Source organism: Rhinatrema bivittatum, chromosome 8 (assembly GCF_901001135.1).
Source record: "Rhinatrema bivittatum chromosome 8, aRhiBiv1.1, whole genome shotgun sequence".
Classification (NCBI taxonomy): domain Eukaryota; kingdom Metazoa; phylum Chordata; class Amphibia; order Gymnophiona; family Rhinatrematidae; genus Rhinatrema; species Rhinatrema bivittatum.
The window spans coordinates 82841321-82859004 of NC_042622.1; the positions used below are offsets into that span (position 1 = coordinate 82841321).

At 46.8% G+C, this 17684-nt stretch overlaps 1 protein-coding gene across 11 annotated transcripts in view; it reads left to right on the forward strand.

Annotated features, from left to right (window-relative positions):
• USP20 (ubiquitin specific peptidase 20) overlaps positions 1–17684 on the forward strand; it is a 211290-nt gene that overhangs the window by 27797 nt on the left and 165809 nt on the right. For 10 of the 11 annotated variants that reach the window (XM_029614272.1, XM_029614271.1, XM_029614270.1 and 7 more), the window contains 2 exons: positions 6147–6761; positions 6934–7038. In XM_029614272.1, the coding sequence (XP_029470132.1) occupies positions 6147–6761; positions 6934–7038 (720 nt within the window). Of the gene's footprint in view, positions 1–6146; positions 6762–6928; positions 7039–17684 lie in introns of all 11 variants that reach the window. The other variant, XM_029614274.1, reaches the window with a different exon arrangement.

Below are 17684 nucleotides of genomic sequence, written 5' to 3' on the forward strand. Positions count from 1 at the left end.
AGCAGGTGCAGACAACATTCAGGCCAATTTCCTCAGTAGTTTTCCATTGTCTTTTTGGGTAATTTCACCTTCCTCCAGCTCATTGGAGGGGAGGGAGTTTGCTTAGAAATTTATGGTCATTGCTGTCGGCTTGGCTGCAGGTCAGTACTGAGGAACTGCAGGTGGCATACTGGGTTTTGTAAAATGGCAGTGAAACGTTCTCTGTCTTTATCTGTTGGCAGGGAGGCAAAACGCAGGAGTCTGGACTGATCTGTGGTACTACAGAAACGAAAATTAGCAGGTGGTAACCAATTTTCCTATATTTTGCATTTTCATCAAATCTTAAGTGCTCAAAATCTCAAGCAATTTTCATCACTAAGATAAGCAAAAATTGTGCAGAAAAATCCACATGAAAAGTAGAGAAGGTTTTTTTTTTTGTGATGTTTTGACATTTTGCCCAATCCACACATTTGGTGCTAAGCAGAAACTTGTGCAAAACAAATAGCAGCTGCTGACAGCTGTGTGGACAGTGCTGCCAAATTTAACTGTTCCTTATAATGCTGTGTAGTGCCTCAGTTATGTGTAGTGTATTTTTATGCATTTAATTTTCTTATAGTCTGCTTTTTCACAGAGCCTATCTGTTAGGCAGCAGCGGACAAATGCCCTTGTACCCAGAGTCAGCTGCAAGGTGACTCATATCCTGCAAATAGACATCGCCCAACATCTGGAGGGTGCTCTGCTTGGCTGGGCAGCGAAGCAGTCCCATGGAGGAGTCAGAGGACTCCAGGACTCTGAAGGCGATTATATTCCACCGGATGGATCTTCGGGGGCGGAATCCCCTCAGAACTTTTCGGATCTGGATCTGGAGGAGGTGCTGCTGACTGAAAGGGGATGACCCTAAGGTGGTCCGGCAGCTTTGCAGGGAATAGATGTGGCCCTTGATTTCACATGTGCTTAAACAGCTAGACATCAAACTTCCTCAGGTGGAATCTGACCAGGAAAGGGGTCAGCTTGAGAGGTCCAGCTAAGGCCTTTCCTTTCCATAGGTTGGTGAAGCAGCTGGTCAGAGAGTGGGTCACCCTTGAAGACCATGGCAGTGTTGTTTCTGTTACCGGAAGAGACATTCAAGCTTTTGATGCTTCCGATGGTAGATGTTTCGGACTCGGCAGTGACCAAGAAAACCACCATTCCGATGACTGGGTCCACTAAGCTGAAAGTTCATCTCGAGGATTTTTTAGGTTTCTGCTTTGGGTATCTGGGCTGCGGTATGCAGCAGTTTTATGCAGAGATCTTGTTTGCACTGGGTTCAGCAGTTGCAGGCGAAGGAGACATCGTCATCCTCCATGAAGCAGGCAAAGCGCTTGAAGGCAGCAGTAGCCTATGTTGCGGATGCTTAGTATGATTTCATTAGGACGTCTTCCAGAGTTATGATGTCAGAAGCATCAGTCAGGTGGCTGCTCTGGTTAACAAACTGGTCTGTAGATGTTTGATGAAAATTTGATGAAAATCTCTGCTAGGGGCCCTCTAATCAATGGCATGTTTGGGAAGGATTTAGTGCAGCTGGTGAATCATCTGGGTGAGTCCAAGGGACATATATTGCTGGAGGACAAGCCAAAGGGGGGAAAGAAATCCTTTCCCACCTCTTTGCGTTTTAGAGACTATAGATGATATCAGCAGAACGGAGGCCCTTTGGCAGTAAAGAGGCAAAGCTCAGACAGGACCCAGTCCTTTTGAGATGGGCAAATGCTGACCTGAGATATCCCTGCTCAAGGAACTGGGGGTAACTAAATCTTCATAATGAAATGAGGCTGGTCCTCTCTTCTCTTGGGGGGCAGCTGCCCATTTTTATGAGGAGTGGACTGGAATTACAACCAGTGGGTCTTGGGAATGATAAAAATGACAGCTACGTGTTAGAATTTACGTGCCCGGTGAGGGAAGCCTTCATAGTCTCCTCTTATGCTACTTTCGCTAAACTGGTAGCGTGTGGTAACACAGTAGATTGTTTGTTTGCGACAGCTAAGAGCATTGGTACTGGTTCCCCAAAAAGGTTGGTATTTCATTTATTTCGTGGTCCTGCAAAAGGGAGGGATGTTCACACCGATTTTGGATTTACAGGTCAATGCGCCCCTCAAGGTACTAAAGTTACATATGGAGATGCGTTAGGTTATAGAGGCAGTTTGCAAGGGAGAGTTCCTGGCATCTTTAGACATCACAGAGGCATACCTATGTATCCCAATCAGGCAGGAGCACCAGAAGTTCCTGCAGTTTATGATTTTGGGAGATCATTTTCACTTTTGTGCCTTTCCTTTTGGTTTGGCGCCGCCACGTACATTCACAAAAGTGACAGTAATCCTTTGGAAGGAAGGAGTGGTGGTTCACCCGTATCTGGTTCAGTGAGGTAAAGTCAGCAGACCTCTGTCAGTTTGCGGAACAGTGGGTCCTAGAGAGGTTGAGGGCTCTGGGCTCCGTGGTGATCCTAGCGAAGAGCAATCTAATGCCATCCCAATCCTTGGAGTACCTAGGGGTCTGTATTTGACACCCAGATTGGGAAGGTGTTTCTCACGGAGGACAGGACAGTAAAGCTGCAGAGTCGGGTTTGCTACCTGTTGAGACTCAAGGTGCCCAGAGTTTGGGATTATTTGCAAGTCCAAGGGTCTATGGCATCGACGCTAGATCTAGTGTCCTGGGTGTTTGTGCATATGTGAACCCTTCAAAGAGCGCTCCCCTCCTGTTGGATCCCTTTATCAGAGGAGTTGCAAATTCTTCTTCCCTGCAGGAGGAACTTGGTCAGGTCACTCTGAAACTGTGGATCACAGCCTCTGAGTGATCCACAGTTTCAGAGATGAGAGCGGTGTGCTTAGCCTTGTTTTCTTTTCTACTAAGGTTACAAGGTTGAGCAGTGCAAGTTCTAGCAGATGGTGGCTTATATTAACCGACAGGGAAAGACCAAAAGTCGGATGGTGTCTCAGGAGGCTCAGTTGTTGGTTCACTGGGCAGAGCAGCACCTGGTAGTTCTGGTAGCGTTTCACATATTCAGAGTGAACAATGTACAGGCGGATTTTCTCAGCATGCAAAAGTTGGGCCCTGGAGATTGGGAGCTGTCGGAGGAAGCAATGCTTCTCGTTCGGGCCAGGTGGGAAATGCTTCACATGCACTTGAAGACGACAGGATGAAACTCCAAGGCAGTGTGCTTTTACAGTCGCAGGTGAGAATGTAAAGCAGAAGGAATCAATGCTCTGGTGCTACTAGGCCATCGGGAATTCTTCTTTGTCTTTCCTCCATGGCCGTTGCTGAGCAGGGTGCTATGGTGCATAGAGACACCTGGGTGAAGTGATTCTTGTGGTTCTGGAATGGCCATATTGGCCGTGGTTCACGGACAGGACGGTATGTTAAACTTCATTCACCTTCCGAGATGGTTGTGCCAGGGTCCCATATTTGCGGATCAGACTGATTGCTTCTGTCTCACAGCTTCATTTTTGAGAGGAACTGCTTGAGATAGAAGGGGTACTACGAAGATGTCATTGCTGTCTTATTGCAGGCCAGATGGCCATCCACATCCTTGGCTTATGTTAGGGTGTGGATGATTTTTGAAGCTTGGTGTGTTGAGCAGGGCATGCAGTCTACCCAGGCTTCAATTTCTCATACCTTGACCTTTTTACAAAAAGCTCTAGTGAGGAGTCTAGCCTATAATTTCCTTCGAGTACAGATGGCAGTTTTAGGCTGTCTTCGGGGTAAGAAGCAGGAAGTGTCCCTGGCTTCGCATCTGGCTATGAATAGTTTTCTTTGAGGGGCAAAACACTTGTGGCCCCCTATGCGGAAGGTGTGTCCCTCGTGGAATCTTAATTTGGTGATGAGGGTGTTGTGTGAGGCTCCAATTGAGTCCTTGCAGAGGATGTCTCTAAAGAATTTAACCCTGAAAATGTTTTTTTGGTGGTGATTTGTTCGGCCAGAAGAATTTCAGAGCTTCAGGTGTTATCTTGTGAACATTGCCCTCATTTCTGCTGAAGGTTGTTTCGGCTTTTCATCTTAGTCAAACAGTGGAACTTCCCGCCTTTCTGAATTTGGATTCGTCTGTGTGACATGTGAAGGAGCTTCGTATGTTGGATATGCAACGGGTGGGATTGTTAAGGAAACTCGAATAGTTTCCGGAGATTGGATCTTATTTTTGTGCTTTGGAATGGGCATTCAAGGCTACTATTGCGAGATAGCTGAAGGATGCGATTAGCTCGGTGTATATTTGTAAAGGCTGTCCAGTATCGGAGAGTCTAAGGGCTCACTCAATTTGGGCACAGGCGACCTCATGGGCCAAGTGTCAGCTAGTTTCTTCACAATAAATGCCGAGGGGCTACTTGGAATTCATTACACAATTTTTCCAGGCATTACCGGTTGGATGTCCAAGATCTGGATTCTGTGGGATTTGGAGAGAGAGATAGTGGAGCTATTGTGTTCCTGCCCAGTATAGGGGAGCATGGGGTACATCCCAGGAATCTGGACTGATCTGGGTTATGAACAGGAAAAGAAAATTGGTTCTTACCTGCTAATTTTTGTTCCTGGAATACTACAGACCAGCCCAGAACCCCACCCATTCAGTAAAGGCTGCTTGTCATGGCAGTTTGTTTGGTTAAATGATGATCTCCAAAGAGGCTCCACCTCCATTCTTCTTCTCATTGAGGGGGGTTGAGGGTCTTAGTTATTGTTAGTTATTCTCATCTTGGCTTGGGTACAGGCTATACTGAGGGACTGCAGGTGGCACACTAGGTTAAGTAGCAGTGTCAGTAAAGCTTTTCTTCTCTGTCGCCATCTGCTGGCAGAGAGGCAAAACCCAGGAGTCTGGACAGATCTGGGGTATGAACAGGAATGAAAACTAGGGAAGAATCAGTTTTCCTATAGTCTTTCTCACTTTTTAACTCCATCATTGTATAGGATCAATGATAGAGAATGCCCTAGACCTATTTGTTTGTAGTCTATACTCGGCAATTGTAGGATCACATTATGATTGAGAAGAAGACCGCAAAGCACTCTGTGGCTCATATCAAGTAAGTTTGTCACTGAGGCAAAAAGAATCCTGATAAACAACCATATATAATAAAGTATAATAACAAATGCTCACCAATTGGTAACAAATGCATCTCTTTCATATGCATTGTGATGCTCCAATGCAACCCATAAATAACCTTCACATCAGTGTGTTATATTAACTGTAAATCCATGATCAAATACTTTAGTAATCTAATAAACAAAGATTTAAAATAATCTAGGTACTAAACACCATAATTTGTACAACTAGCCTGAATTCTAATGGTGATAATAGTCCTGAAAGGATGAGCTAATTTCAATTTATAAAAGGCCATTTTCATTATGAGTTCAACATGAATCTTCATAGACAACTTGGAATCAGTAACAACACCAAGATTGCGAGCTTTATCGGTAATATTAGAAACCAAAGCTCCATCCAAGCATGAAATGCTATTTTGGGAAATTTCATTATGACCCAGCCAAAGTATAGAGATCTTATCAAAATTTAACATGAAGTAATTATTAGCAATCCATTCCTTAATGATACCAAAGTATCTCATAAATGCCTACTGGTGAAATTCCTTTAATACAAAGCATATGAAACTGGATATCAACTGCGTACATTTTGAATATCAAATTCATTGTTGTTTGGATCCAGCTGTTTCCTCTTGCTTCTTTAGACTTCTAGCTATGTCAGAGCTGATGGTTTTTGGGTTATAGCCGTATGAGCCTTTATTTCTAACTACCTAAGGGTTTTTCCCCATATTTAACCTTTTCTTGCCTCTGTGCCCTCCCCATTCCACCCCTACCTTCTCTAGGCTAGCCATTGTTCTTATGTTCAAATGATAGTCCTTAGTCAGAGGTCACAGGGACACCAATTTGCCAGACTCACAGTGCAGGTGTACCAGGCTGCAGAGGGAGCTGTTATCTGTTGTGTGCTGGCTTAGAATCAAATCCAGACAGTACTGTATGTTCTTATCAGCATGCCTACATTTGAAGAAAAGTCCCTGAGTTTTACTAAAGCTTAAACTAGTCATGGCCTTAAGGCCATTAGGTCCCTTCTTATTTGTAATGTTTTGACTGTCCCCAGGTATAAAGCTAAGTCCTGCAGATGGCATCAGTGCAATGGATGTATTTTCTCTTGCCTGCAGGACACCCAAGAGTTCTTGCGTTGTCTGATGGACCAGCTGCATGAGGAGTTGAAGGAGCCAGTGCTGACAGAGACCAGAGCTGAAACTAGTGACACAGAAGACAAGCGGGAAGGTGATCGCAGCCCCTCAGAGGATGAGTTCCTCTCTTGTGATTCAAGCAGCGACCGGGGAGACAGTGAGGGGATCCTGCGCAGGGGCTCCATTGGAGAAATGGAGCTGCTGATTCATGATGACGCTGGGAGAAGCATCTCACAGAAGGAGAAACTGAAGGACCGGAAGCTTACCTGTGGGCACCGGCGCACAAACTCTGAGCAGATTGATGAGGATGCTGATGTTGATACAGCCATGACAGCAGGTGCTGAGCTGGAGAGGGTATCTCCTGGATCTTTCCTGTGTGAGACAGGTTCTGTGAATGGGGGAGGGTATGTGGGTACACTGGATTGTTTTCAGATGCTGCACTGTGCTTTGCTTCCCCAGAACCAGACAATGATGCGTATATGCGCTGCTCCACCCGGCCTTGCAGTCCAGCTCACCAAGAGTCCTATCCAAAGATCTCCAGTAGCCTTCCTCGGTCAAGTCCTCTCCGATCTGGCCCATCTTATGTACTTAAGAAAGGTACAGTTTTGGGTTGGAATAGCCTGCTTGGCTTGAGAAGTAGTTTTGTGGCATTTTGCATCTTTTCCTATAGGCTGGATTTCCTGGTTTATGCCTCTTGACTTGGGGGAGGTATTGGGTGGGGTTTGGGGAGAAGGTCTCTCATGCTGTTTGTCCATTGCCTTCAGCCCAGGTGCAGACTGGTGGGAAGAGGAAGGAGGTCCGGTATCGCAGTGTCATTTCTGACATCTTTGATGGTTCCATCCTGAGCTTGGTGCAGTGTTTGACTTGTGATCGGGTGCGTCTGTCGCAGCTCCAGTATGAGAGAGCCTCTGTGGTACCATCTGTTACCAGAGACTTGGGGGTAGGGGAGAGGGTCAGGGAGTGGCAGGACAAACTCATTTCATTTCTTGTTCTTATAAACTTCCTTCCTGGCCCTAAAAATTAAGACCACTCAAATGGTGCACAAAAGGTAAAGATATATAACGATGCATCAAACAAATTGAATAAAACAGTCAAAAATAATATTTACAACTGCATATAGCAAAGTTGCTTACCTGTAATAGGTGTTCTCTATAGACAGGACAAATCAGCCACACAAGTGAGTGACATTCTCTGATGATGGCGAGACGACAGAAAAAGCTCTCTCAATGCTGAGAAAGACCAAGGTTTCTGAGCATGCATGGCAGTTCCTGTGTTCATGGCACTGTCTCCCTTCAGTCTTTGTAGCAAGCCAACCTTCAACTCTAAGGAGAGGTGGGGAGGGATTGTGGGGCTGATTTGTCCTGTTATCTATGACGGATGCATGTTACAGGTAAGTTGCTTTCTATGTGGACAAGCATGATGTAAATCAGCCACACAAGTGGGGGATTCTTGAGCAGAGGGTGCATGCAATTATCCATTATATTAGCAGCTGAACTTGCAACCCCATTGTATGAAGAGGCTGATTGGAGAGTTGAAGTAATTAGTTTAAATAAGGTTATATTTTGAAACTATTGACTTGACTGAGCATAACAGTAAAAATTGCAGTCAAATATCCAAGTTCTAAGAGTCTTATTTGTAACTAAAACCCTTTGTTTGATGGGGTTAAAGGGGATGAATATTTTACGTTGATAAGCTGGCTGAATTAGCCATTACATGCGGGTGACATCTGGCGGCACCGAATGGACTTGCTTCTCCAAGCTAGTAGAGCTTTGAGCTCTACTGAGCATATGTGAGAGTTCTCACGCAGGCATTGCCTCATGATCCTCGGTCATTTTTTGTCCAAGCACAGCATGGACTTGAACTCAGTCTCTCCTGACATTTTTTTCTCTAAAAATCCTTAAAACCATTCAAATTTGGTAAATGTTTCTTCAATTTCTTCCTCTTAAGTTACCTCTGCATCCCCACAACAGCAATTTTCAGTGCTGTTATGAAACTGTAAAAACATGGTCGTCTTTTCCATCAAGTCTGGTCAGAAGAAGTCAATAACAGTGAGTGACTTTAAAAACTGTAACTGGAAAATTATGTGCCTTACCAATAAGCATGAGCTATGTTATGGATACCTCTGTCCGGAAAATGACCAGAAGAACTGCTATGCCTGTGAACAGATGTTCCCACATTTGCAGCATTCTAGGGCACTTTGAATCGAGGAACTGTATTAATCTCTCCAGAGTCTCAGTAGGTCCTTGTCGCACAGTGCTAGGAAAAGAGTTGAGAAGGTCATCTAAACCTCCTCTGTCTGCTCTGGCTGAAGCTGAGGGGTCGAGTTCTATCAGCAGCATTATGTCAAAGACTAAGTGGCATCAGTCACTGGAGCTATTGTAGCCTGTGTCGAAGAAGCACAAGCATTAAGCAGTGCATATTGGCACAGTCTATGCAAGTAGCATCGGCGTTCCTATTGCATAATGCATCGACTCGCCCAACACATTTATTATCAAAGTGCTCGATGTACGATGCAGCAATGCACTTGATGCCATTGAAGTGTGCGGCCTTGATGCACACCAATGCCTCTACTCTTCAGTTACATGGTGCTTGGGATCCTAAATCACAGTACAAGGGCACATGGTGCAGTCCCGATGCAACCGATGTAATACCGTCAACCGGCACCGGATTCCTCAACATGCATTTGTAAAGACTTGTTGAAGCATGCTAGGACATCCAAGCACTCTACCCCATCAAAGCCACAACACGTCCACCTCAGGCTTCGATTTATCAGGCTGCTTTGCTAACATGACTTTACACAGCCCATTCTAGATTTGCAGGAGAAAGCGTCAGATTGCTCCTACCTCCTCCAATAGCCAGGGCACTTGCCCTGCCTTGACTAGTGGTGTAAGGACTTTGCTTGGAGACTGCAGAACCGGTATCCTCTATAGTACCGCTTACTTCTACCAGGCAGCCCATTGTCATGCAGGAGCCTATCCTGGTCTTGGAAGAGAATGTCCAACCACTTACGCCAGGCCAGAGAACACATCAGTCGCTCGACCAAATGACAGATTTGATGAGGAATTTCTTTACCTCTCTGACCAGAGAGATGGAAGGAACAATCCAGCCTCTACTTTCTACAATCGATATAGCAATCCCACAGACTGGAGTCCTGATCTCACCTATAGGGTTGAAGTCATCATCAAAACCCTTGATTAGGGGTTCTTCATCTATCTCATTGCTGTTTAGCAGGTCAGAGGTCTTAGACCAGTTCACTTTTCCTTGGAGTCAAATGGAAGCCCCGCTTGGTTCACCCTGTTCATTATTGGAATCCTGGATAAGAGAGCCAGGACTTTTAGGCTCATATGAAGACTGTATCTGCAAGCCCTCCAACCCACTCCCAGATCCTTTGAGCCTTACCTCGCCACCTTTTGTGGAAAAGTTGGGTACAGCACTGGGCGTCCATGTGTGCAATGACAAAAATTCCCACTCCAAGCTATTTGGCCTTCAGATACTGGATACTCCATCTAAACTAGCAACCCTTCCAATTCACAACATCCTCAATGTTCTACAGGTGAGAATGTGTGACACTCTCATTTCGATCACTCATACAGCTCAAAAGTTAGACTTCAAAGACAGAGTCCAGCATTCATTGAGCTTTGATATCATCCAGCTGCCTCACCAGTCTGTAGTGGTAGAGTCTGCTGTGAAAAAAGCGAAAAAGACATGGATTCATTCAAATTCTCCTCCAGGAAAAGACAAACTTCTAGATAGCCTTGTACATTGAAAACGTTTCTTGCCAAAGTTATCTGCTCACATTACTATCTGCCAATCCTATATGGAGCAGTATATCCATGACTGCATTCAAATATTGAAGCCTTTTCTATCTGCCACAGTTATGCCCATATGCAAAGGGAGGGCATCCACCACCTACTTCGATCAGTCTACGACTCTTTTGATTCTGTTTCACGTACTTCCTCAGCCTCCATTGGAGCTAGACGCATGGCATGGTTTCGATGTCGGTCTGTCCTTAGAGATTTCAGATTTTAATGGGAGGATCAAGTTATGCAATATCTTGCCTGGGCTGATATAGTGGAATGGCTTCTTGAGATTCTGCCTGGAATATAGGAGATATAGGAGATTTCAGAAGGAGGCGTTAGAGATCTAGAAATGTTTGTAAAATATATATATATATATATATATATATTTTTTTTTAAACCAAAGTCTAGCTAGATATTCTGACAAAAGGGTGATCTGCCATTGTTGGAGTAGGAATTCCTGTTGAATAACTATCTGATTCTGGATCCAGAAAGGCAGAGTCTTCCTAGAATCATGTGTGTTTGACTTTTATATGCACTGAAAAGTAGTCAGCATTATAACAAGGATACAAGACCTTTACTGGTTCATGGCACTGAGAAGTGCAGATGTGCCAGTCTTCTGCAGTGGTTTTATGTCTGTGCACAGATGTTTTGGCACTAAGGAGGACGTCTCCTCTCCTTTGGATGAGGAGGAGTGAAATTTGAATTGACTTTTGAGAGTCATGGCACCAAGCATAAAAGGATCCTGATCTTTTTGTCTTGGGTGCTAGTCCCTTAGCTGTGTTGCTGGAGTCTGAGGAGAGCTTAAATATAATTTCCTGTTCATAACCCAGATCAGTCTAGACAAGTGGGGTTTTGCAACCCTACCAGCAAATGGAGGCAGTGAACTAAAAAACTTTTCAGGCACAGCTACTTAACTGAGAGTGCCACCTACAGTCACTCAGTATTTCTCTGTCTCCAGCAGATGGTAGAGGTGCAAACCTGCAGTCTAGCAAAAGATGAAATAAAAAATAAAAGATTAGAGAAAGAGAAGAAATTTCCTAGCGTGTAGCCAGATGGACTCAGGACCAATGGGTATTGTGCTCTTCTGCTAGCAGATGGGAGACTGAGTCAGATTTTAAACTGACGTCATCCTGGGTACATATACCCCTGCACTGACCTCACTTCCTCAGTATCTCTTTGTCTCCTAGCAGATGCGGACACTATACCACGAACTAGAATAGTGTTAACAATTACAGCAAGAAGAAAGAAAATTACCTATAAGAAGATCGAGCCACGCTCTCCTGCGGTGAAACCTAAGGGTCCCTCCCCCAGTTGAGAATTCCTGAGGTGATTTGGTCCGGTGAGCCTTGGTCCGGTAGCCGGTTCCCGGCGTGGACTTAGCCCCCATGGTGGCTGAAAGGCAGCGGGTGCAGAATCGAGCTCAGCGGTGAAGGTATTTCCCTCTTCCCCCTGCAGCTGGAGACCGTTCGGCACGCAGCCGATAAGCACTGAGACCAGGTAAGGTAGAAATCTTTAAATTCAGGTCTCCAGCTTCTTCCAGCTTCTTCCAGCGAGGTTTTTAAAGGGGCATCGATCGGGTTGAGCAGCCCTGCCTGGGCTAGGCTCCGATCCGGTGCAAGGGTCCACACACGTGGAGACCTTCCGGGGGCTCCATCTTGTGAATGGGGTTGTCTACGTAATATTCCCTCCTCGACCGGTGGTACTCACGGGGCAGGCTGGGCGGACGAAGTGCCTAACTTGCACTCGCCCAATATAGACGCGCTCACAACTTGAGTGCGCACGGCTGAGCGCATCCGGCGCGCACAACTAAGTGCACCCGTGCACATAGCGACGTGCACAAACACGTTTTTGAGGGCAGCCACACGCACAAACTCGTGGAAAACAATGGCACTGCTGTCCAAGAAGGGCAAGGGACACTCCCTTTGCACAGCCTGCCACATAAGAGCCGTACAGCCTGAATTGGAGTCCTGCCTATGCCAGCACTGCGAAGAAGCCCAGCGGGAACCAAAACCTGGACCCCTACTGGTGGGAGAGGGGTCCGGAACTACGGATGATTGCTCCCTGGACCTATGTATCTCCGGCATGATTGCCCCACAGGAGGGCATCTCTGGGGCCCCTATTCCACCTCTTCCTGGGATCAACATGGACCCAGGGACCTTCTCCTGGGTGGAATTTTTCAAAGAGCTGCAAACTTTCGTTCAGGCGCAAGCAGCCCCAGCTGTGCACCAGGCTCAACTCCTACCGGGAGCTCTAGATCCTCCTGGTCCGGCTCGGATGTCTTGAGACATGCCTCGCCTAACCAAGAACTTCCCTAAGGGAGATCCAGACACCTCAGATAATGAGTGACTCCCTGGAGGAAGGAGAAATCCCTCCAGGGATGGAACCAAACTGAACCATGCTTCACTTTTTCCACAAGGATGAATTACCTGCCCTTGTTTCCCAGACCCTAAAGACGCTGGGTATTCCGGGCACGGACCCTATGGCGGAACCAAAGAAGAACCCCATCTTTGGTGTCCCTTCGTAAGGCCTCATGCTACTTTCCAATGATGGAAGCCATCCAGGAACTGATTGAACTAGAATGGAATGCCCCGGAGGCCAGCTTCAAAGGAGTGCAGGCTTTGGAGCCCTATACCCTCTGGAACCTGCAGCCAAGGAACGCCTGCGTTTCCTGAAAGTGGACGCTATGGTCTGTGCCGTCTCAAAGTGAACAACGATTCCTGTTGAGGGAAGAGCGGCACTGAAGGACAGGCAGGACAGACGATTGGAATCCATCCTTAAACAGGCCTTTGACGCAACAGCAATGACGCTGCAGATTGCTTCAGGCTGCGAACTGGTGGCATGTTCCTGTTTGCTCCTCTCGAGAGGGACTGACACCCCCAGAGAGTCGATGGAACTTGCAGCGTCCTTCCTCACTGATGCAAGCTCAGATCTAGTGCATACCTCAGCCAGGGGCAATGCCTCGGTAGTGGCAGCCAGAAGACAACTATGGCTGCGAAATTGGTCTGCGAACGCGACATCTAAAGCGAATCTCATGAGAATGCCTTTTAAAGGATCTCTCTTATTTGGAAGTGAATCAGAGAAGTTAGCCAACAAATGGGGCGACTCTCCAGTGCCTAGACTACCTGAAGATAGGAATAAAAGATCTCGGCGTCCCTCCCCCAGAAGTGCCAAGGGCAGAGGATCGCAGCGCTTTAGACCCTACAGGAACGTGCAGTTCCAGGCACCTCGCCTCTTTGGAAGGTCCCAGTCCTTTCGGAGCAGACAGACCAAGAGGGGAGCAGGATCAGGGGCAGGCTCCAGCCGTGCCCCACAAGAAGAAGAGGCCGACCCATCCACAGGAAGAAAACATAGGGGGTCGGCTAGCCCTCTTCTACCAAAGATGGGTCGAGATAACGTCGGACAAATGGGTCCTAAACATCATTCGAGAAGAGTACTCTCTGGAATTCCACAGCATTCCTCGAGACAAATGTATGAGATCACCCTGACACTCCCACTCAAAGAGACTGGCAGTAGAAACCACACTAACAAGACTACTCAGTCTGAAGGCAATAACTCCGGTGCCCACGCCCCAGCAAAATACTGGGCGCTATTCCATCTATTTTATCGTTCCCAAGAAGGAAGGGTCATTCCGGCCCATCCTGGATCTCAAGAACGTCACCCGTTATCTGCGGGTGCTACACTTCCGCAAGGAAACTCTGCGCTCAGTTATAATGGCAGTACAACCGGGAGAGTTCCTAACCTCCCTGGACCTCTCTGAAGCCTATCTTCACATCCCAGTCCATCAGGATCACCAGTGCTTCCTGCGCTTTGCGATACTAGGTCACCATTACCAGTTCGGGGCGCCCCCAGGACATTCACCAAAATTATGTTGGTCGTGACGGCAGTGCTGAGAAAGGAAGGAATCCTGGTACATACTTACCTGGACGACTGGCTGATCAGGGAGAAATCTCCAGAGGAGAGCCGGCAGGTGACCAGCAGAGTCAAGAGCCTACTGCAAGAGCTTGGGTGGGTCATGAACACGAGCAAGAGCAGTATACAACCCTCTCAGTCGCTAGAGTACCTGGGGGCTCGGTTCGACACCAAACAGAACAGAGTCTTCCTCCCCCCTACAAGGTGAAGGAAACTGATGGCACAATTGCGACGATTGATGACCAATGCACGCCCCAAGGTATGGGACTACCTTCAAGTCCTCGGCCTCATGGCATCAACCCTGGAGGTCGTTCCATGGGCAAGGGCCCATATGCGACCGCTCCAGGGCTCCCTACTGTCACGATGGAACCCACTGTCCCAGGACTACTCAATTCACCTCCAACTACCAGCAGAGGTTCAGACCCAGTTCCAATGGTGGCTACAGGAAGACCACCTAAGCATAGGAGTAAGCCTATCCCCACCGAACTGGATATTGCTCACCACGGATGCGAGCCTGCAAGGGTGGGGAGCAAACTGTCAGGAACTGTCGGCCCAGGGACAATGGATCAAGAAAGAGGCGGAATGGAACATAAATCGCCTGGAAGCACGAGCAGTCAGACTAGCATGCCTGCGATTCAGCCACAGACTCCGTGATGAGTCAATCAGGGTATTTATTTATTTATGCAACTTTTCTATACCGTTATACAGAAAACTAAGTCTCTATCTCTACGGTTTACATATTAATAATATAAAACAATAAAAAAATAAGATAGATTAGAATAAAAATTACATTAAACCATTCAATACAAATAAAATCCAGCTAAAAATATCTAAATTCATTACTTAAAAAAGAGACAGTAAATAAAACAATTAAAGCAAAGTCATTATCATTAACTCTGTCTGATATTTAACCTGCATCTTGTGAATTAATCCCATAAGCTTGCTGAAAACACCAGGTCTTTTTAGGTCCTTTTTAAATGTGCTCAGATTGCATTGAAGTCTCAAATTTTGTGGCAAAGCATTCCATAGTTTTGGTCCTGTAATTGATATCGCACGGTCTCTGACCTCGCTAAGATGTGAGGATCCTAACCATAGGAATTGTAAGCAAGCCTTTGTTGGCAGATGTTAACTCACGTTGAGGTATGTGAAGTCTGATGGTCGAATTTAACCAGTCTGTTTTTTCACCATATAGAATTTTGTATATAATACATAACACTTTGTTTTATTCTAAATTCTACCGGTAACCAGTGAAGGCTTTGCAGGACTGGGATAATGTGCTCTCTTCTTCTAGTGTTCGTTAAAACCCAGGCTGTGGCATTCTGTAATACCTGGAATGGCTGAATAGTTGTTTTGGGGAGGCCTAACAAGGTGGAATTACAATAATCGATTCCTGTGAACAACATGACCTGGAGCACGTTTCTAAAATTGTCACGAGAATAGTGGTTTCAAACGTTTTAGCATCCTTAGCTTGCAAAAGCCTTCATTAACTTTTTTTGTGATATGGGTCTTCAAATTTAACCCAAAATCTATGAACAGGCCTAAGTTATGTCAGACAACGCGACAACAGTTGCTTACATCAACTGCCAGGGAGGAACCAAGAACCAGCAGGTGTCTCTGGAAATAGACCCCCTCATGGAATGGGCGGAGATAAACCTAGAAGGGATCTCTGCCTCCCACATCGCGGGAAAAGACAACGTCTCAGCAGACTATCTCAGCAGAGAGAGCCTAGACCCAGGGGAATGGACGCTGTCGACCACAGCCTTCCAACTGATAGTAAATCGCTGGGGCCTCCCAGCCATGGATTTACTGGCCACCTGTCTCAGTGCCCAAGTCCCCAGGTTCTTCAGCCGCAGACGAGAGCCACAATCCCTAGGAATCAGCGTCCTCGTCCAGACCTGGCCAGAGGAAGACCTTCTGTACGCCTTCCCTCCATGGCCACTATTGGATAGAGTCATCCGCAAGATAGAGCATCACAGGGGGCTAGTTCTGCTTGTGGCCCCGGACTGGCCAAGACGACTATGGTACGCAGACATGCGAAGACTCCTTGCAGGGAACCCTCTGTGCCTACCTCCACACAGGGACCGTCTCCGGCAGGGCCCGATCCTCCACGAAGAACTCTCTATTCTCTTACGGTCTGGCCTTTGAGAGGACTCACATGAAGAAGCGTGGTTACTCAAAGGCCGTGATTGACACCCTGCTCTGAGCGCGCAAGTTCTCCACATCTCTGTCTTACATACGAATCTGGAGAGTGTTCGAAGCCTGGTGTGAGGACTGCGGGATTCTCCCGCGGACAGCCAAAATCCCCATGATTTTGGAGTTCCTACAGGATGGGATGAAGAAAGAGTCGTCACTCAACTCCCTCAAGGTCCAAGTTGCTGCGCTGACCTGTTTCAGAGCCGAAGTGGATGGCATCAGACTATCAACCCATCCAGATGTGTCCCGCTTCCTGAAAGGGGTTAAACAGCTCCGACCATCCCTAGAATGGCTAGTGCCCCTTGGAATCTCAAAATAGTATTAGACTTCCTAGCTGGGGCTTCCTTCAGACCAACACGTGGTCTGTCACTACGCCTTTTAACATTGAAGACTGCATTCTTGATGACAATATGTTCAGCTTGTCGCATCTCCGAACTACAGGCACTATCCTGTCGGGAACCGTTCCTTAGGTTCACGCCTGGAACCATACAACTGCGCACGGTCCCCTCCTTCCTACCGAAAGTGGTTTCCCAGTTTCACATGAACCAAACCATCTCACTACCATCTCCAGATGAACATAAGGACTCTGAAGACTCACGCCTTCTTCGCCATCTAAACGTCGGCAGACTCCTAGTCAGATACTTGGAAAGATTGGAACCTGTGCGCAAAACGGACCACCTGTTTGTGCTTCACAGTGGGAAGAAACAAGGGGAAGCGGTCTCGCGGGCGACCATAGCCCGCTGAATCAAAGAAGTAATCAAGGCGGCCTATATAGAAACAGGCAAACCCTTACCCCTGCAGGTTAAGGCTCACTCTACGAGAGCCCAGGCAATCTCCTGGGCGGAAACCAGGCTACTGTTGCCAGCCGAGATCTGTTGGGCGGCGACGTGGTCCTCCATACACACCTTTTCCAGGTTCTACCGCCTGGATGTTCAGGCCTGGGAGGACACAGCCTTCGCAAGGGCAGTACTAAGTGGGCCACGGGCAGCCTCCTGCCCCCATCCGGGAGTAGTTTTTGTACATCCCATTGGTCCTGAGTCCATCTGGCTACATGCTAGGAAATGGAGAAATTACTTACCTGATAATTTCATTTTCCTTAGTGTAGATAGATGGACTCAGCATTCCACCCACAGCTGCCCCAGAAAAAGGGAGCACCTCGGATGGCAAACCTCGAGACTAAGCAAATACGGGTAAGCCACGGCCTACCCCTAGTTGAAGACACCCACAGTTGTCCAGTGTCGGCGTTAATCGGTTAAGTGCACTGGCAGTCTCCAGTTTGGAAATCAGTTGAACCAGTCAAGTTTTTTTAATCAAGTTTAAGCAAGTTAGTTAAGCAAAGATATATCCACATTGGCTTTTCAAAGAAGATATTGAAGAAGTGAGGTCAGTGCAGGGGTATATGTACCCAGGATGACTTCAGCTTGAAATCTGACTCCGTCTCCCATCTGCTAGCAGAAGAGCACAATACCCATTGGTCCTGAGTCCAAAAAGGTTTGGATAAGTTCTTGGAGGAGAAGTCCATTAATGGCTATTAATCAATTTTACTTGGGGAATAGCCACTGCTATTAATTGCATCAGTAGCATGGGATCTTCTTAGTGTTTGGGTAATTGCCAGGTT